This window comes from Spea bombifrons, chromosome 1 (genome assembly GCF_027358695.1).
Source record: "Spea bombifrons isolate aSpeBom1 chromosome 1, aSpeBom1.2.pri, whole genome shotgun sequence".
Lineage (NCBI taxonomy): Eukaryota > Metazoa > Chordata > Amphibia > Anura > Pelobatidae > Spea > Spea bombifrons.
This window is the reverse complement of record NC_071087.1, coordinates 104,169,468-104,191,203: the sequence shown is the minus strand read 5'-3', so window position 1 is coordinate 104,191,203 and position 21,736 is coordinate 104,169,468. Positions and strand designations below refer to the sequence as shown.

Sequence of the window (21,736 nt, the reverse complement as noted above, 5' to 3'; positions counted from 1 at the left end):
GGCTTCTTGCGTGGATTTTCTGGCAGCTCTGGCAACTACCAATTACTAAAGTGTGCTGAAAAGTCCGTTCAGATCAATAGTTATTTCTTGCCTTGATAATACTGACTGCAGTTACCCTCCTGCCTCTAGTGATTACTTGTTATTAAGAGGCTGGAGATTAAAATGCCCATTTAAAATCTCATATGTTCCTATCTTGCAATTTGGCAACAGTTGTCAGACCTTTGTGTCTTGTTAATACAGCAACATTAGTAGTCCAATGTAGCTTCTATTGCTATTGTTTATGATTTACCAACATGCATTCATGTCATAAATATGTCTGAGATATCCATTCACCAAAGGAAAGGAAGCTGACCTGGATCTCCTTGTTACTTTAGACCCTGGCAAGTTGATGGAAATGGAATGTTGCTGGACTTTCGGGAAACACAACTCTTAAATTCATTCCCTGCTGAGCTCAGTGCTGAATGAACTTGTGGCGAATCACAAAAGTCAGGAGTTTGTTTGCAACTGGAGAGTTCATTGATCTCTCGTGTTTTGTTAGTTTGAAGAAGTTCAAGTTTAGCTTTTGGTAATTGCGGGTTAAGTCAAATTTAGGACAAAGTCTTTATGATATGTAAATGAATTTAGCAGCCCGCACACTACAATATTATCAGAAAATCTGAAGAGGTCGCTATGACCCACACCAAAAATATATTTGTAACAGTACATTTGCCAAAATAACATATGTGGAAATCTATTCAGCCATTGTAAACAATATGGTTCCTCAAAACTCTGAGGTGATGACACATTAACTTAAAGCTCTAAACAAAATAAAATTAAATTATATTATCATTAAGAGTCTGCAAACAGTTATGTGCTGTCAGCTATGTACTGGGAGTGCGTGCTCTATTGTTCTACAGTGAATGCCAACCAAAAGAAATAAAGTATCAGGTTAATTGCATCTAAATTATGGTCTCAGAGTCTCTTCTCGCAATTTAGTTAATTTCTTGTGGGAAAAGATAAACAATTTACTAAATGATGCACAACACTTATAAACATGATGAAATATATAATTAATTAACAAATGAAGATTGTAAGTGGTTAACACTATCAAAGTGGCAGTTACAGACTGAGTTGGACTGTACTTTTTCAAAACAAAATCAAAACAATTTGTGTTTGGTTCATTCGTTTTCTGCCCTTTTGGTTGTGATGAAATTCGGAGGGCTTTTTCCATTCGGAAACAAACTTCATTGTTACTCACCCTCATTCACACTCTTTCACACTCTCATTCACTCACTCTAAATGTCTGCATACTTTCTCCACCGACCGCTTCTGTGACCCTGTCTCCAGAGAACAACATTTCTGAGCTCTCTGCTTTGTTTTCATTTGTTTCATTGGGGCCCCTCCTCATTTTCAGACATTGGTATGAACTAGCAAACTTGGCAAATTTTGTTAAAATTCATACAAATCTGAATGCACAGGTCTAGTAGGTATAAAGAATTAGGGGCTATAACTCCTTTGTTTGTTTGCATTAAATGTTCAGTAGTGATTGAGGGATAGTAAAGCCATGTGACATCAGTAATATTAATTTTCCATGTTTTACTATAGGATGGTCTAAGCTAAGTCAGTAATTATAAGGATACCTGTGAGTTCCAAACATTTTTACAATTCATTGCCTATCTTTCTCAAAAGAAAAGCTATGGTAATCCAACTCTGTTTTAGTAGTTATAGTTACAGGCAAACATATCACATGTAACTTAGTCCATTTATAAATTTATCATTACTGAAACAAATGCACCAAATTTTCTAAAACTCTATTGTCATTTTATTTATTAAATGTAAAATATTGTAAAATTAACAGGCCCCTTGAATGATATGACAAAATATTTGCAAAATATGGCAACAGCAGAGTGAATCCAGAGACCCTCAAACGTTGGCCACCATCTAAGAAGCAACAAATGTCTCTGTAAGATCCTGCTTTTAATTTACACAAATAGTCATACATCTGTAGCTTGGTTACCTGCTGTAACCATCAACTTCAAATGAAATACATAAAGCAGCATATATTATGTCCTCCTTGTTAATCTCTACCGTATGCTTCATATAGGGCCTCCCTCGCCACGTAGTATTTTGCTCAAATATCTTTCTGATAATTATGTGTTAATCTACAGTTACAAAAAACAAGAAAGCAGGATTTATATATAAAAAGTAATATAGATAGCTGTAAAAGCTTGGTTACTATGGTTATAAGACCACTTTTCAAACTTTATACCAGAATTACTTTTTTTTTTACACATAACCTTAGTCCTCAAGAATGAAAGGGTTAAGTAAATGGCTCGACTCACCAGCCTTAGTATACACCGCCTGAATCAGGGTGTACCATAAGTTTTGGCACCCGTCACCATTCCAATTTAATACCTCAGTATACTAAAGATAGGAACTCAGGGGCAAAACAAACTAGCAAGGAAGTGGAACCAGGCACACAACATGTGTTTTAGTATTTCATGTTTCTATACAATTACCCACAAGCACATATATTCACCTATACATGACACAATTGCTCAGACTGATCAGACTGAACAGGTGTAGAATATTTATAATGGTGACATCATATACAACATAAATAATTTCCATCTCATATACAAATACTTGTTAAACTCAAATCCTAGACCCTAGGACTTATTTTAGCCGCTGAAAAAATACCATACTACTCTTATTTGGTTTGAGAACCTAGTGGACTTAATCCTTAGAAAGTAACTCACTGTTCTCCCATGGTTAATGAAATGTCAAAATACCCATTAATATGCTTGATAAATCTAAAATGATGACACTGTGGGAGACCTTTGGTTCTAGTTCAATGTCTACCCCATGTTCTGGAAAAACATTTCTATACTGCTCACAGTTTTTATTACTTCAGGACAATGGAAGAATGGGGGAGAAATGAAACGCTGATAAATAAAACGTAAAAAAAAAACGTTTTTCTATAGATTTTTCTTTAAATGAGACAAAAATCGTTTACTTTCTGAATAAAACCAAATTAAGAGATTTCACTTAGAAGCAGTTGTAGAGATCTTAGAATCAACACATCAGACCGATTCAGATCAGATCTGCATCAGATGATTAATTTAAAGTTAACATGGATTACAACATTGCATAATTATTAAAATTTTCCATTAAGAATAAGCATTTTTACTCCAAATACACTGACACATTTAGGTCTTTATTCCTTTAAATATATACAGCATTGATCAAGCAACTGTTACATAGATGTCTATGTTTTGCCTATGGGAATATTACAATCCTTTTTGAAGAATGTTTTTCAGATGTTACACTGGTTCACCTTTTACTGTTTGTAGTAACTACTCATTTTTTATGATCTGTTGCCCAGACAATATTTAAACAACAACCATACAAAGGATAAACCTGTTTTAAGTTCACATGGGCCTACCAGAATAAATTCAACATTTTCTTATAATGTTTCAATTACAGTTGTGTAACTGGTAGTTATTTTTGTTGTTTTGTTGTTGTAGTACCGTTACTAGACAGTAAAAAAACGTTAGAAGGCGGAAAAAGAACAGGTTTCAAATTAAGGAACCTTTATCAGTTCAACTCAATTGATTTGACGAAAAGTAGGTGGATTACGTAAAAAAATTGATGAGAATAATCACGTACTCTTTTATAAATGAATAATTTATAGACTGCCTTCCAAACATTTTATTTATTCTAAGCATCTGATTCTAAATCAGAACAGGAACAGCAAGTTTTTTTGGTTGTTTTTTTTTAAGTAAAAAGCAAACATTAGCAGCAACCTTCAACAGAAGAATTGATCACTGTATGTGCTGGCCAAAAAGAAAGCAAGGTCACCAGACCTTTTTAAATCTTTAATAACTATGGCACCTCCCATTGCATGACTCCTATTTGACATATTGCATACTATATTTTATATGATTAATATTAGTGGTTATGATTGACAAACTATTGATTATATACAAGCAGAAATTCAGGTATGCGCGTCGTAACACATAGTCCGAGAGTAGTCTGCACAAAATTATACATCCAGCAGACTCTCCCCTGTAACATTATACGATAATGATGTTCACTAAAAGCTGGTTGATTGTCTCTTAACCAGCGATAACCAACAGCTGTTGCGGGGCATTAAAAGGGTTAAATGTCAAAAGTATACATACCACTATATTTAACAACCATACAAGACTACCTAATAAATAGGGAAATTCCAAGAAATTATTATTGTAAACTATAAATCTCATTCTTCTCAGACTGTTGCAGCTTGCCTAAGAACGATGTAGGTCATAGTTTAGGGAAACTGTGATGTCATCGGTTCGCATATCTGTGGTCCTTAAACAGAAGAGCCGCTTCCATTACAATTGTATTCTATGAGGAGTAATTTAAATCTCATTGTTTTTTAGACGCAGCTATTTTAGGATCCTTGTGATTGTTTGCCCGAAATGTAATGCAAACAATCACAAGGAAGCCATTAAACCTCAACTAACTACATCTCATTTTCAAAATGTACTGTTAATTAAACATTAACCATCAATTGAGTCTGGTACATAGCAAATTTAATTTAGGCCGCCTTAGTGCAGTTTAAATGGTTATAAAGCTTAAAATGTTACATTACATTATTGGCAGAGCACTAGCTAAGAAATATATTTTAATAAGAAGAAATTATTCATGTTTAATTAAGCTTTTTCCTGAACAAGATGACTGCTTTTGCTCTTGAGACTGCAGTTAAAGGCAGTCTTCATACCCAGATAGGTATCTGTAATCCCATGTTTACTCTCATAGCAAAATTTGCCTTTTTTTATTCACTCTTAGCAGAGATTAAACGGGATAATACTTATGTTTTGAGAAACGGCTCATATGTCACATATGGGTTCATCATATTATGTCAAATCTGATATTTTTTTAAAAAAACCCAGCTACTGGGCCTCAATTTAAATGGTTTACTGGCTCCCAACTGGGCCTTACTTAATGCTAATTGGGCCCCTAGCGCACCTCTATCTGTATGACCCCTGACAGACTGTATTTGGCCAGTCAGCAAGAAGATAACAGTGGTTGCTATGGTGATAAGACTTCTCTTCAAACTTTGCACCAGAATCACGTTTTGGGGCTTTGCTCAATTAACCACGGTTGTCTGTCAGATCTTTGTATACCAGTGAGGGGTGTATTGCTGTAGGGTGATTCTGTTAAAAGTGCGGATTTGTATACCAAGAAGACTATGAAAACGCAGATTGGGCAATTAAGTTATTATGTATTTCCAACAATGCATGGGGTTCTATATTTCTGTGAAATGTCTTCCTATTCTGCCTCAGTGATTCTCCCCCATAAGGCACCTGGATACATCATGCTAATCTCCTTTTATTTCTGAAAAAGGTTTCTATACAGTTATTTGTATTCCGAAAGCGTATGTGTCTGTGTCAGGAAGGTTGCCATAGCAACTATATTTCCTGCTCCGTGCCTGCTGAATAAAACATGTCACCCCCATTCCACACACGTAAAGCTGGCTAAAATATGAGCTACTTAAGAGAAATCTAAAAATGTAACTGTTTCTCAGACCACCAGTCAGTCTCTCGGAGTGAAGTGTCAGCTCATGAACCTAGTGTTATGTTCCAAAGACATTAATATATATAAATACCTAGCTTTGATTTGGAAAATAAGAAGGTAATTATGTAGGCAAACATTGCTAAAGGCATGACATTTTGGGAAGCAGGAATTCTTAATCAGCCACTGTTGTATTGAATTAGAATTCTGATATACAACAGGATCCCTGTTGTAGGACCCCTCTTAATATATAGGCATTTATTTCTGACCTTGACTTTGCTAGGTGTCATAAACTTGTTGGTCTTTACTACTTGTCCCTCTCTTATTTCAACAGGGTTTAAAAAACAACAACAACAAAAACATCCAGATCACATTTATGGAGGAATTATAAGTTGTATAAGGCAAACATCTGTCAACATCTGCTCTCTTAAGCCGCTCTGCCATTGAAGAAGAGTTGAATCTTTCCGCTCATTGATATCAGGGCGTCTTTAAACACAACGAGGTCCAAAGCAAATTCCCCCAGTGGGATCCACTCCAACTCAACTGTTTTTGAGTGGAGGTTTGTGCAGCAATTCCTCCAGCATGCTGGGATATCACATAACCAAGCACGCTTAATTGGCAGTGGGAACACCGCATACTTGATCTACTCGATTATTCAAATACTTGAATCTACTTCTTGTCTTCTTTACACATAAGGGGGGCAGAAGGACAATTAGCTTTTTTTTAAAGCTGCAGTTTGAAAGCTTCAAACTGCACCCCCACGGTGCTCTGCTATTTGGGCCATGTTTGGTAAGGTGGTGAGTATATCACAGATATGTGCACTTGTTGCTTGAATGCATCTCCTGGAGGCAAAGGACCCTGGGGGGGGCACTGAGAATGAATAGTAGGGATTCTGAAGAAGTTCCTCAAAACATTGGCATGTAGAGAAAAGTGTTAATTTAAAAGTAACAGCTATTATAGGCATTAAAGTGCTTTAAAACCAGTTTTATATATTACGTATCTATAAATCTGTAAAACTGTTATTTCCACGCAAAAATAAATATAAAAACAATCGTTTTGAACTCTCTACGGATACTTGAACAAACCGGAGAGAATATACTGCTTTTAAAAAAAAAAATACTGACAAATTTATACCAAGTGCCATGACATCCACCAAATAAAGCGAAAACATTAACAGTGGCAAATCATCGTCCTCCTTTAGAACCTGATCGTGATCGTTTGCAAAGTGTTTCTTAATTCCAGTGGAGAAGATTAAACCTCGACCTAGCTCTGACCACATTTACTGCAGTCCTTTGGGGAGTACTTAAATATTTAAAAATGCTCTGTGTCAACCTCATAAAAAGTTCAAATGAAAAAAAGGGCTTCAAGATCTTTCCAGCTTGGATGTACTTTGCCAGCTGAAAAGAAGTAACCTTTAATCTAGGCCATGATTTGAAGGATCGGGTCTACAATTCCCCCAAAAATCTGTCATATCAGTTGAAACCTATACCGTTCCAGCTGCTGTAGACTTCAATGATTCTCGGTCAGCTTCTGCTATGGACTACCACTCTGCTTCCCTCCCTTAATCACTTCTTTCTTTAACTGTTTTCATCCATGGGTAGATATCTCATTTTCTCATTTATTATAGGTATCAATGCACATCTGGTGTCGGGAATATGATATTTTAATACGAACCTGCGTCCAGGCTGCAATTCTCAAGGGTGTGCCTTAAATTTCCCTTCCTATGATCATGTTTAAAATTTTGTGATTAGTTTTTTTTCAGCGTGGTAAAAAAAAAACGCAGTTCTTAAACATAAAATAAATATTACGAGGATTCTGCCACATTTTTTTCTTCCTCCTGCAATCTACAGGGAAAGATAAATCCAAGGAATCAGGGTTGTGTCATAACTGATGGAAAGTGCAAACCTGGGATGGGGGAGTTAAAGGCTTGTAGAATATAACACATGAGAGGAAAACATATAATGAGCCCTGATCCAGAAAAAAATGTTAAGATATTTTCACGCACAAAAAAGAACCGGTGCATACCAAAGGATTGTTATAATGTAATTTACAAAGCTATCCAAGTCACTGGGATGGAAAAAATATCAAAGGAAAATGACATCTTGAAAACTTGACATAACTCTAGAGTGGAATAAGGAAGAATTGAGTCTGGCTTAGGGTATGTAATGAAATGAAATCACTGTTTTGTTAAAATATATGTGTACTTTGATATAGCATTGTGTTATTTTTATTATTTGATTAATGTCATTCATTCACTCATCCAAAGTGAACTCATCACAAAAGAACAGATGTAGTTACACTGGAGTTAAACCAAAGGATAATTACAACACCATCTCCATTTGGCATCAAGTATTCTGTTTGATATTTATTCTCACAAGCTCTACCTTTTTTATAATGGTTTTTCTCCTTCTCTTCTTTTTTTTGTTATCTCTCAACTCCTTTCTCTCCTCACAACTTCACTCTAATAAAAAAAATACCTGTTCCTGCCAACTTTAAGAAATCCTGGCCACTGCCTTTTGCAAGTGTATTTCCTCATCCTCATCCAAGCAGTCCCTTCTGTTTCATTCCTCCTAATAAATTGTAAGCTCCCAAGATCAGGGCCATCTTTTCATTCTGTACCTGTATGTCTTATGTGTCTTCATGTTATTGTTCATTTTAACGTTATTGTTAATCATGAGTAATGGCATCATGGAATCTGCTGGTACTTTATACATGAATTGTAGTGTAATACTATTACTACATAATTGTTATTATATATATTACATTGTCTGCAGATGTGTACACTGAGCAAAAATAAGGGAAGGGTTTCTCTGAAAATGACTCACCTGTTTGTATCCACATAATCTTCTTAGGTTGCTACTGATCTCACAGTGATAGAGCTCTTCTCATCAAAGACTGAATCTCAAATTTAGTCACCTGCTCTGCATCGTACAGAAAAGCTGAGTTTGTGTTAAGTTATTCTAGGGTTACTGGTTTAAGGAAAGACACGGTAGTTTAGGTGCTAAGCAGATATTGCACAGCACTTTTCTATTAGCGGTATATAAGAAAATGCATTCGATAAAATCCCCATTAAATAAAATGTGTACTGTAGTCAACAACATATCCAAAAAGATGCAAGTAATGCCTTATATATTTGATATAGATGACTCTAATTTAAGATCCAGCAATCAGGGCCCTTCACACCTGGTGTCTCTGTTTAAAAGTCTGATTCTCACGAATAGCATCGCTGTACAGCGCTGCAATATCTGCTGATACTATATAGCATTAATAATAATGTATTATATTCAAATGTTTGTAGAACAGACCTAATGAGAAAAGCGGATGGTAAAAAAATTAAACAAAAAAGCCCTTTTTTTTCTCTGCCCTAGAAATACACACTTGTAAAAGTCTAATTTAAGGAGATATCTTGATAAGAAGTTAATAGTCTGACTTTTATCTTGTTAAAATTCTGCATGTTTCCTGAACTCCAATCTCAAACAGAAAATTACCGTTAATCCAGATATACTCTTTTGAAATCTGGATACTAGCCAGAAGAAGTACCTCTTCCCCCATCAGCTGGTATCATAGTTACTCTGCACCGTAATTAAATTCCATGTTCTGTATCCATAAAATACTGGGCATGTCTTATGTATGCCAATCACTCAGGGTTTGGCTATAAACATGTTTTATATTTTTACTTGAATTGTATCTAGGAATCTGATTTCAAGCAGGATTATCAGCTACAGCTAAAAAAACATACCATGAAGACATATTGTACAAAGGGGTTAATATAGTTAAGGATGATGTGGTCTGTTCTAAGTTATCATTTCAGTTAGTTTAATATCTCAATATGCGTAGCATGGAGAAGTGAGAGAGGGTTTTAATTTAACAAAGGAGAGAATTTTATTTGAAATGAGAAGAAATAAGAGGTCATAATCAAAAACTAGACGGCCAGAGACTTAGATACACTGTAAAGATGTTTTTCTTTACTGAGAGGTTGGTAGATAAATGGAACAACTTCCCAGCAGATGTGGTAGGGTCAATACAGTGAGAGAATTTAAACACAGACAAGACAAGGCTGATAAAGTTCAGGGTTAGCGGAGAATCCTGTTAGTCCAACTAAATTAAAAAAAGACTGCTCAATGTTTTTAGCCTTGACCTGACCCCCCACTATGCTTCTACATGATGAACATACGTCATTTAATTATATTAATTTACTGGAAAAACATAACTGTGGGTTAAAATATTATGAACTCAATAATTGTTTGGAAAAAATATAACCCCACTGCCATTAATCTCAATATTCCGGTAAATAGCTATGTTCCAATGTGATTTGCTTCACTTCAAACTTGGCGTATGGTTTAGGTTCTAAAATTTAGTTTTGTATGTGTTAATAGCAACTGGAAACAATGTTCAGTACCGAACGCCCTGAACAAACACAATATATCCAGTGCTGACATGCTTCACACAACAAAAGAGTGATCTAATGCAGAATTATGTATGCTCTGAAACCCTTCAAAAATATACAGTGCTTCACCTGCTAAAATATACATTCAAACTGTGTGAACTCAACTCAGTTGGCTAAATGACGGGGGCACAGGGCAGCGGTGTATTCTTCCAGACAGGACAGGGCTGAAAAGGTGGTGGCAGCTCTAGGGGTCCTTTACTAGGAGTAAGTTGCTCCACTGGGATCAAAATCCCCTGCCTCTCTTTCCTTACCCTCAAAATTAAGAAAGTGTTGTGGGTTTACAACACTAACAAGGCTTTACAACTAGAAGGGCCATGATGGCTCTGTATCATGCATGATTCAGCCCTAGATGAGATTTTATTGGCATGACCCACACCCATTGTGTTTGTATTGTACAGTGCTACGGAATATGATGGCACTATATAAAACAATAATTATAATGAAGGTGCAGCATCCTGCAGACATGTACGGTATAGCCAGTGGCACCAGGAAGGATTGCAGACAATATGTTGCAGAAATGGTTTTTAATTGCTACAAAAATAACTATTGAGCTTTAAACCCGAGCATAAACCTAAATGCCCCTAAATAACCATTAAAACAGCCAAATAAAAACATTTTAACAATTCTGATTTGCCCTTCCTGTTACCTATATGAAATGTCATCTTCAGAATTTATTTCAGCCCCAACACAAATCTGGTACCAATCCAGAAATTAAGGGACAATTAAAACAGATGTTATTCTGGACAATATATATATATATTAAACAAAACCATTGCACAATAGATTGGGCAACAATACACTTGTCACTGAATTCCATGACAGATATAAAGATTTAGCTGTCATCTGTGCCCAGTTGAGATGTAAAACAAATCATATTATTATTTATTTTATTAATTCATTACATCAATTTCACATCTGAATGGATGACAAACACAGGTGAACAGGATCGCTCGATTGGCCATTTAAACACCCATGCACTCCACATATTGTATGCTGGTTTTTGACAAGTGCTGCTTGGCATATATATATCATGGTATATATTTATATATATATATGATATATATCATCCATAATCTGCCATTATTAAGCAATTATTATTATTAAGTGTATGAATTTCAAGTACTACCTTATCTACTCCAAGTTAAGTTCTCAGGGGATCAGTTTCTGTCTGATCTTCCAACCCTTCGGATAAAGAGTTTGTATACCTCTTACTAGACAACCCTGCACATTGATAACACTGAAATTAAAACACACTGGTAAACCATATTCAACACAAAAACATTCCACAGGTTGCTAATATACACCAAGCTCTATGTTTATAATCTCCGAGATCTCTAAAATAAAAAAAACCCAGCAGTATACTATGCTAAGCAGTTAATACACTATGAATAGGTTAATAGTGTTTGATAAACAGCTCAGGGGTCTGTGTTGGTTTAAGCACTGCTTTACATGCTATAAACAAACATTAATCTAAAATTGGAAAATAACTTATCCAAAACATAGAACACAAGAGACAATTATGCTCTAAAAAAAAAAACTTCAAAACCATTCGTCAACAACTCTTTTTCTAATAAAGAAAGAACCCAGTCACAGGACTTGGTCCCCAGCTCAGGTCCTCACAGTCCAGAAACACATTTGCCTTGCAAATTCTAAATCTACAGCCAACATGAGGCCCTCAAAGACCAAGTTTCATACTTGAGTTCCAGGTGCAAGAGATGCCATCAGTCAAGGTAGACCACATAGAATTTTGAGAAGGGAGGACTGTGAATTTTATCATGGCTTCTTTTAAAAAAAAAAAGATAACAGCAGAGAGAGAGACAGAAAAAACATTAAAGTTGACAGGAAAAAGAGCAAAAGAAACCAGCTTGTAGAAGTAGAAGTATTTAAAGAACGCTGTATCTTACCTTTCAGTCCAAACTTTGAGTGCCTTCCAAACTTTAAGATGACCAGCATTATCACCAGAACAGTACACGCTAAAGCTGCAATGCCCACAACGACATATACCTGTAGCAAACATCATGTTAATAAACAACTGTTACAAATAATTAGGAATAACGAAATGCTAGAGTGGATGGTAGCACATGCTAAACGTTAGGGATTCCTCAATAATTAACAATGTAAAAGCAAAAGTCACATTTTACTACTGACATTTGTTGCACCGATTTAGGTATTTTTGTTAAGTGCCGCATTCCTAATATGACATCCAGGAGACACATGGCGCCAAGGCCATAACTAAATCTATGACAAAACATTAATTGTGCTCCCTATCATCTTGTGCAACTGAGAAGAGTTTGGTTGGTCAACAGTAATAAGAATCCATGTTTCTAATGCTCTATTTAGAGAAAAAAGGGGGTTGGTGGAACAGGACCTTTAAACTTGATAATAATTTTCATCAATCTCTCAATGGTCTAAAACATGTTCCTTATCCAACTGTTTTCATGCAATTAAGAATAACTTCTCCCACTGTCTGGGGACTGCTTCACATGATTATTTGTGTTATTTGATATATTGTGTATATACTGTAGTTGGTATCCACGCTAATTCCCCCTTAAGTATGTTTGCACATAGCCAGAGCTATCTCAGCTTCCTCTTATATAGGGTGATCATTGTCGGTGTGATTCGACACCACTATAAGTACTTAAACCCAGGAAAACATAGTATATTCACTTACGGTGACGCTGTCTTCATTCCCTTCATTGGAAACATCCGTAGATGTGACGCCACTTCCATTATCTGTACTGGTATCTCCGATATCATTTGAAGTGGTCTCGTAATCTTAAAAAAATAAATAAAAGAGGGCTTTGGAGTGAATAAATATGAAACTGTGCAGATGTTCTAATTGAGTAAACAGTTAAATGACATTTTATAACAACATATCAAAGACAATGGTCCATGCCATCAGTGAATAAATGTAATGATCCCGCCATTATTTACACATAGTCTACCAAATTGGCTGGGCACTACACTTTAGCTCACCCAGCTAATTAACCCTTACATGCCTGCATCTTATAATATCCATTCTGTCATCAAGATTATTAAGCTTGCTACTCTGGTTTAATAGACTATAATACTAATTGCATGTTTATAGTGACACCTGATCTAGTATTAGGTAAAGTTCTGGTTACGTGTTTCTCATGTAATTTTAGGTCATGTCTGAACAAAACATAAAAAGGGAGGAATTGAAACCAAATAATCAGTTTGACATCTTACAACACACAAACCCGTAAATCAATTTATTTTTCTCTTCATTATGTATTCATTACATTTTTTTTGCCAGAAAATGCACAGACAAGTCTGTTTTGTTTCTTGGAACTGATAATTAAGTAAAATTATTTTTTTCAATTTGTAAATAAAATGTCAGTCTAGACCTCAAAATTCTTTCTTTCTTTTTTTTTTTATACATACTAAAGTCCATTTTGCTTAGACCTCAGTGTATTTTATTGCATACACATTGGTACAGGCATTGTTAAGGTATTGGAATTAGAAAGTGATACTTGTGTCTTATTTTCCTCCACCTCTTGGCTGACTCTACTGAAAACAGAAAGCACTTCTGGCACATGCGCTGTAGGGTTCCTACTGCAGCTGATAGAAGCTGACCTCAAAATCAATAAGTATAGCATCGGCCAATCAGAAAACTTTGCAAGTTTATTTTCAGATTTCCTATTTACAAATGGCTAAGGTGGCTTCTTGTTTACACTGCTGCATTCTTGCTTTGGTATTATCCAACAAGGACACTAATTGGACCATAAGAAATTAATTCTCACAAGCATAAGAAAGTATGTCCTATCAGCAAGTCATAACCCCATCAAAAAGTTCAGTCAGTGGTCAATGTATACAGTAAAGGGGCAATTTATCGTATTCTGTTTCTTCCTACTATGTCGCAGAAGGGCCTAACTTTCAAATCCTTTACCTGCTTTGGTTAGACAGAATTTTACGCAACCTATTTTTTAGGCAGTTCTCTGCATGGTATTTAGTTACACGGGCTTATGGCAAGTGTCTGTATACAAAAAATCAACAGTTCTCTCTTACTACTGTCACCCCACTTCATAATAGGGTTGCCAAGTGGCCAGATTTATAATGGACTGCCCAGTATTCAGAGGCTGGCTGAACCAAGGGCAAAACAGACAGGACCAGTCTGACTTACGCCTAGGGCAGCACTGAAGATTAATGCGACACTGAGAACATCACGCATTTTCTCACAGTAGTGTACAGGCCTTAAAAGAACACTAGAGTGTATATAAACAGCATACAGTGTTTTTATACATTCAGTTGTATAATTAAAAGAAATTATTCTTCAATATTCCTTAATCAGCTACATAGCTATCAAGAGGTCACATAAAAGCCCTAATAAAGCCCTGTCCCTAGGCATGTCTCTAACCTCACTCTCCAAAACAAAAGTGCCTTTTTTTTGGCCATCTGAAATGTTAGGAGTTTGTATGCTTTTTGAAATGTACCAATACTAGTGTGTGAACACATTTGTTCTCTATAAAGTAATAATATAAATAATCTAAGAAATAATTGTTTTGATGGTTAAGCTGCAGACAATTTACGCAGCGCTTAATACAATACATATATTCAAGGGGTATGACAAGATGAGAATTGACAGACTAAGACAAACCGATAGATTAGGTGGAGAGAGCCCTGCTCACAAGCTTACAATCTTGAGGAAATGGGGTGACAAACATATAACACAGAGAAAGGGTGAGAGGTATTGTGGTGGTTGTATCAGTGGCAAGGAAGTTCTAGCAGCTAAGATGGTGCGGCTTCTCTGAAGAAGTGAGTTTTGAGATGTTTCTTGAATGTTGGGAGGGAGGGTGAATCCTGAAGGTTTGGTGGAAGTAGATTCCAGAGATATGGGGCAGCTCGAGTGAAATCTTGTAGACGGGAAAAGGAAGACATGATAAGTGAAGAGGAGAGCCTTAGCCCATGAGAAGAATGTAAGGATAGAGTAGGAGAGTATTATGCTTATGCTTATGAGGACAGAAATGTATGGAGGAGCAGTGTTATGGATGGCCTTATATGTTACTACCAGGATTTTAAATTCAATTCTAAAGGTAATAGGGAGCCAGTGGAGGGTTTCACAGAGTGGGGAAGCAGAAGAGGAGCGGCGTGTAAGGAAGATAAGCCTAACAGCAGCATTTACGACTGCAGAGGAAAGAGTCGGCACAGTGGAATGCCAACCAGAAGACTGTTGCAGTAGTCAAGACGGGAAATGATAAGTGAATGAACCAGAGTTTTTGTGAATTCTTGGGTGAGGAATGGGCGGATGCGAGATATGTTTTTTAGGTGCAAGGGGCAGGATCTGAATGTGAAGGATGACCCCATGGCATCGGGCCTGGTTAGTAGGAGAGATTGTCCTGTTGTTAATGTTGATAGAGAATTCAGGTAGTGGAGATAGAAGGAGGGAAGATAATGAGTTCAGTTTTATAAAAGATTAAGTTTCAGGTAGCATTGTGACATCCATGAAGAAATAGCAGACAAGCAAATGGTAATAAGCAACATGAGAGATGGAGAGGGATCAGGAGAAGACAGTTAGATTTGGGTATCATCTGCATATAGATGATACTCGAGGCCAAATAAGTTGATTAGCTTGCCAAGAGATGAAGTATAAAGAGAGAACAGCAGAGGGCCAAGTACTGAACCTTGGGGGACGCCAACCGAAAGTGGAAGGGGTGATGATGTCTTGCCAGAGAAGCTGACAGAGAAGGAACGGTTAGACAGATATGAGGAGATCCAGGAGAGAGCTGCATCTCGAATGCCTGTAGCAGCGAGTCAAGAAGAAGGTGGTGATCAACAGTATCAAAAGCAGCAGAGAGATCCAATAGTATTAGAATGGACAAGTGGCATTTTGCTTTGGCAGAGAGCAAGTCATTGGAGACTTTTGTTAGAGCCGTTTCAGTAGCGTGAAGCGGTTTGAAACTGTAGAGGGTCAAGGAGGGAATTAGAGGAGAGGAAGTTAGTAAGGCGATTCAAGCAACTTTGAGGTAAAAGGAAGCAGAGAGATAGGGTGGTAGTTAGTCAGACAGATGGGATCTAAGGAAAGATTTTTTAGAATGGTTGTGATAAGCACATGCTTGAAGGCTGTTGGTACAGTTCCAGATGATAGAGAAAGATTAAATAGGTGGGTAAGTGATGGACCAAGGGATAGACATCGAGACTTTGTGAGGTGTGATGGGATGGGGTCAAGCGGACAGGTTGATGGGTGAGAGGAAGAAATAAGAGTGGCTATCTCTTCTTCAGTTGTAGGGGAAAAGGCAGTTAGTATGGGATGAGTGGAGAGAGTGGTGGTGAGTGGTATAGGAGGGGGTTGTAAAGAAGAGAGGTCTTGTCTAATAATCTCGATCTTGTCTTTGAGATGGGCAGCAAGATCTTGGGCAGTGAGAGAGGTTTGTGGTATGGGTATGGAGGGACAGAGAAGGGAGTTGAAGGTAGATAAAAGACGTCACGGGTTGGAAGAAAGGATATGAGATTCGCGAAGTAGAGCTGTTTGATGACAGAAAGGGCGGAGTTGTAGGTGCGAAGCATGAATTTATAGTAAGTAGAGTCTTCACTGGATTTGGATTTTCTGAAGTAGCGTTCAGCCATGCGGCAGCACTTCTGAAGAAACCGTGTGGTTTTGGTATGCCCCGGTTGGCGTTTCAATTGTCGGGGGGTAATATTTAGTAATTGGAGCTATGCTGTTGAGAGATGAGGCCAAGTGTGTTATAAAAAAAGGCTGCTGCGTCTGGGCAGGAAAGGGTTAAAATGGAAGGTAAGAGAGGTTATAGTGAGGCCAAATATGAGGTGACCGCTGTAACTTTGTTTTGTTAGGGGTTAGCACTGGAGAAAAGGTTAGATAGAAGGTGGTGGTCAGACAGAGGGAAAGGAGAGATGGGAGAGAGGGAGCCTGATCTGGAAAAAAACAGATCACGTGAGTGTCCCTCAGTGTGTGTGTAGGGGAAGTAGTCCATTGAGAAAGACCAGAAGAGGATGTCAGGGAGAGGAGTTTGGAGCTAACAGAGTTGTTAGATATATCTAAAGGAATGTTAAAATCACCCATAAAAAGACAGGGGATATTAGGAGAGAGAGGAAGAAAGGGAGCCAGGCAGAAAAGTGGTCAAAGAACTGTGAGGTGGGACCTGGAGGGCGATATATGACTTCAATTTGAAGAGAGCGTGGAGAGAAAAGATGCACTGTGTCAACCTCAAATGAACAGAATGAGAGGGAAGGAGGGCTTGGTATATGCTGGAAGGTACAGTGAGGTGAGAGAAGGATGCCTACACCACCACCCTTTTTGCCATCAGGCCCAGGAGTGTGGCTGAAGTGTAATCCTCCAAAGGAGAGTGCAGCAGAGGCGGTAGTATCATGGGAGGGGATCCAGGTTTCAGTTAGTGCTAGGAGGTTAAAAGCATCCCTTACGAAAAAATTACTGCAGTTTTTCTGAAGTAATACTGCAGTTTTTTGGACATGAAAAAACTGCAATACTGCACTTTTACTGCAGTATTACTGCACATTTACTGCAGTTTTACTGCATTTGTACTTCACTGTACTGCAGTTTTACTGCAGTTATTTTTGTACGGAAGTACAATTGCAATAAAGCTGCAGTACATTGAAGTACAATGCAGTATAATTGCAGTTAAAAAAAAAAGGGCAGTAAATGTGCAGTAATAATGCAGTACAGTGAAGTACAAATGAAGTAAAACTGCAGTAAACGTGCAGTAATACTGCAGTAAAAGTACAGTATTACAGTTTTTTCATGTCCAAAAAACTGCAGAAAAACTGCAGTAATTTTTTTGTAAGGGATGGGAGAGAAAATTAAAATTCTACATGTCTCACTGTATGTATGTTACAAATTACCTGCGCTCCCCAACCTAAAATGTTGGTGTGTGTGGGACAAACATGATGACTATGACATGGAACAAGTACAGAACTTGATAGGGCCATCATTTAGCCACTGTTTCCAGTTACTTTATGGTGCCCATAAAAAACAGCTGTCTGCCTAATTTCTTTTGGGAAATGTATCTCTAATCCAAAAATAAAATGTACCATGTAATTGGCCTGAGGATCATACTGGATTACAGTGTGTGAAAGCATGTGCTTATTCAACATATAGATTAGGTATAGTCAGGCAACCCAACCACGCAGTGGAGTTGGTCACCCCTTAATAGCTCTTTCACCGCTATATGATTAACAAAACTTTACATACAAATGCATATCCAGCACTTTATATCATTTACATATGGTGCAAACTAATAATGTCACCAACAGGTAAAGCTGCAGAATCAAATTAATTTTATGATTAGGGACTAAAGCGCAAAATGCGTCAAGCGATTTTGCTTGTTTTGAGGTACATATGTTTCACTCTTTGTGGATATACAAATAAAGCCTTTACCAGAATTTGCAAAGCACTCTAGGAGTCTCCTTGATTTATTTCCCCTTTGTCTTGCTGCAGAATCAAATTAACCCTTTCTTGGGATTATGCATATTTTTTTCTTAAAGCATAAAATGCCGTCAGTTCCTCACTCATACTCTCAAACACTGTTTAGATTACCAAATTAATAACTTTTAACTGATGGTTTACTGTAAAACCCCATGTATTATGCTCACAACTAGCCAATAAGTTATTATATATTATGGCTCAATTACATCCCCACTCAACCCCTTAAAAAATGTAAATGTACCATAAAATCCAGGGTCAGTAATTGGATCACTACCTAAAAAAAACAAAAAAAGACAAAATATGTAAGTATATTCATATGTTGTGTATTTTTGTCATATGTATTATATGTTGCTGCTTAGAATATATACAAAATAATAGTGAAAAATATAGTGATAACCCAGAGAGCTCCTGCAAATAAACCCACAGAGAGTAATTTTTTAAGCAATAAGTGTAACATTTGCTTACTGCTTTCGCAGATTTTCAATTTACATTTTAAGCTAAATTTAGATTTTTTTTTTTTTACATTAGAATGAAGATTGATAGTTTGAAAATAGAGTATACAATATAGATGCCTAGATGTGCTTGTAGAATAATAATGTGTTCTGTATTATATATATACCATAATATGGTATGCATGCAAATGAATATGTTATGCAAAATATACTCTGAGTAGGGTGACCAAAAAACTATGACACAAAACCGAAAATACTTTTAGACACAATTTTTTGTCGTGGGAGCTCTCTGGATTTTCCCAGGAAATTTCCAATTGTCTCCACTGACTGGAATACGCCTCTTTCTTTCTTGCCTGGCCACAAGATACTTATTCCCTATCTTAAGCCCTTGTCTTTATTTCATTTTGGAATGAAGACAAGTGCTTGCTTAAACAAGAAGGGCACATCAAATTTTAAACAAATGTTGGGAGACAGGGAGGATACGTGGGCAAGGGAGAGCAGATAAAGGGGACATAATGGAAAGAAAGGTACAGGGGACTGGAGAGAGGAAAATAAAAAGAAGAATTGACCAGGGGTTCATACAAATAAATGAAAACATCACAAACTCAGTAAGCAAGTAAGAATACCATGTGTTCTACAGATAAGGCATAACAAACAAGACAGTAATAAATTTCTCATCATCAACACAAATATGAGCAAAGTGAGCACAGAGTAGGGACATTCAACTGGCTTATACGGTTCCAATTTCCTCCTAATAGCTTTTCATATATGTACCCAAATTTATTTAAAAAACTTTTTTAAAACTTTTTTCTTATTTAATTAGATATTATCCATTAAAAATGTTGAAAACTTTTTTAATAGGTAAAACAATAATAACAGAGCGAAGAATATTTTTTAAAAAGGTGAGCAAATGTATGTTTTACATTTTGCGTGTTAAAATTATCACAATGAGAAACTTCACTAACGTATTGTGTGCATCACATATTCTATTTTGTCATGAAAACAAAATCTTAGGTGTCACAACAAAAATATTACATGGTTTTCAAAATACAATGTTAGATCACCAAATCAGTTAGGAGTGGTGAAGGTGAAAGAGCCACGAAAATCAGCTAGACAGCAAAAAGTATAGTATGATGCGGGGTAAGGAGGGGAGAGATAAACTGAAATGCACAAAAATGCGAACAATGAGAGACAGAAATGCATATTGGGAGGCAAGTAAAACTAAAATAGGACATTGAAAGACATACACGTGAAAACTAGTAAACTTCTTAAAATCTTATAAACAATATCCACATTTTCCTCTTTTTAGGATGCATAAAAGACATGATCTATATTATGCATAAGCAGAAAATAACTTTAGTTTTTTCCCCAAAAGTTCTGAAACTCATCCTAAACCCGCATATTTTATACTATAAAAAGTATTTTTCATGTAACTTTTGTTCAGCGAATATGATGTCATCGTTAAAGAGATTAAAGATTATTTTTTTTAAAGTAGAAATGTCAATTGTTGAATAGTTATACATAGAATACTTGAAAATAATACTTCAATAATAATAAATAACATTTATTTTTTTCACATGATTGGTGTTTAATACAAGGGAGAAATGTGGATTCAGAGCTGGGTATGCATGTTCATCTGCTGTTGAATCAGTTTAGGAGATATGGCATTTTAGCTAAAATCTACACATTTCCTTTAAATTCTGTGTGTACAAAGTACAGACATTTTTATAATCTTTACTAACACTGTTGTTGGTCATTGTTAAATTTATCAAAGCTTAAATTTACAACAAAGCTTTAAATATAATACAAATGTGACGTTACAGTGCGCATATTAATATATTCACAGATATACATATATATATATATATATATATATATATATATATATATATGTGTGTGTGTGTGTGTGTGTGTTATAAAAGCTCTATGCCCTTGGCTGTGTCTAGCAATTACTGCACTTTTAAGAGTAAATACATTAACACAGATGAATCAATAAAATCAAACCTAGGATAAACATATACCACATCATCATAAAGTTATCAATGTCAATTAGAATTTGACTTGTTTCTCTAAAAGCATATATATATATATATATATATATATATATCCATGTGTTCCTTTATTAATCCTTATATTATATTGAAAACGAAAAATACTAATTTACTATATATGTTAAACTAATAGACTATACTAATTATACACTTATCTACTTGGCTTATTTTTCATTACCATATAAAACCTGCTAACGACTGCAAATGTGTCATAGACTGGGGAAGGCATTAATACGATATACTATTAGCAATCATAGAGAGCCATTTGCTGCTTTTAAAGCCACTTTGATATACAATCGCTGCATTGTTTTTTTCCCATTGGCTGACCACAATATTCTAATGTATAAAACTGGCCTATTCTAATCCAATCAGATGAAGAGACGAGACGTTCCTGAGGCAATGGCAAGATCTCACCAACCAGCCCACTGCGTAAGCAGCACACCATGGTACCTGTTAATGCGGCTCCTATCCTAGGAACACCCCGCTGATTATATTAAGTGAAAAAGGAAAACAAATGATATGTTGTATGGACCTCTAGGTTATAAGCTTGAGAGCAGGGCCCTCTTTACCCAATGTATTGATTTATCTTAGTCAATTCTAGTTATTTCGTACCCTGTGAATGTATGTACTGTAATAAGTGCTGCGTAAATTGCTGGCGCGATATAAATAAAAGATAATAAATAATATATGTGGAACAATTAGGATTAGTCATAGTTATTTAACAGTTCCCGTTACTATTTCAATAAAAAGACAATACAAAATAAAAAGTACAGACAATGAAAACTGGACACGTGGCACAAATCATAAATAAAGAGTCGGGCAGAGGGAT

The 21,736-nt window shown here is 36.2% G+C and overlaps 1 protein-coding gene across 3 annotated transcripts in view; it reads right to left on the bottom strand.

The window, feature by feature from the left end:
* Positions 1–21,736, bottom strand: part of NTRK2 (neurotrophic receptor tyrosine kinase 2) — a 101,728-nt gene that overhangs the window by 57,022 nt on the left and 22,970 nt on the right. For 2 of the 3 annotated variants that reach the window (XM_053467011.1, XM_053467030.1), the window contains exons 10-12: positions 18,646–18,678; positions 12,657–12,760; positions 11,890–11,989 (exon numbers count right to left, since the gene is read on the bottom strand). In XM_053467011.1, coding sequence (XP_053322986.1) covers positions 11,890–11,989; positions 12,657–12,760; positions 18,646–18,678 — 237 coding nt within the window. The remainder of the gene's footprint in view (positions 1–11,889; positions 11,990–12,656; positions 12,761–18,645; positions 18,679–21,736) is intronic. The other variant, XM_053467021.1, reaches the window with a different exon arrangement.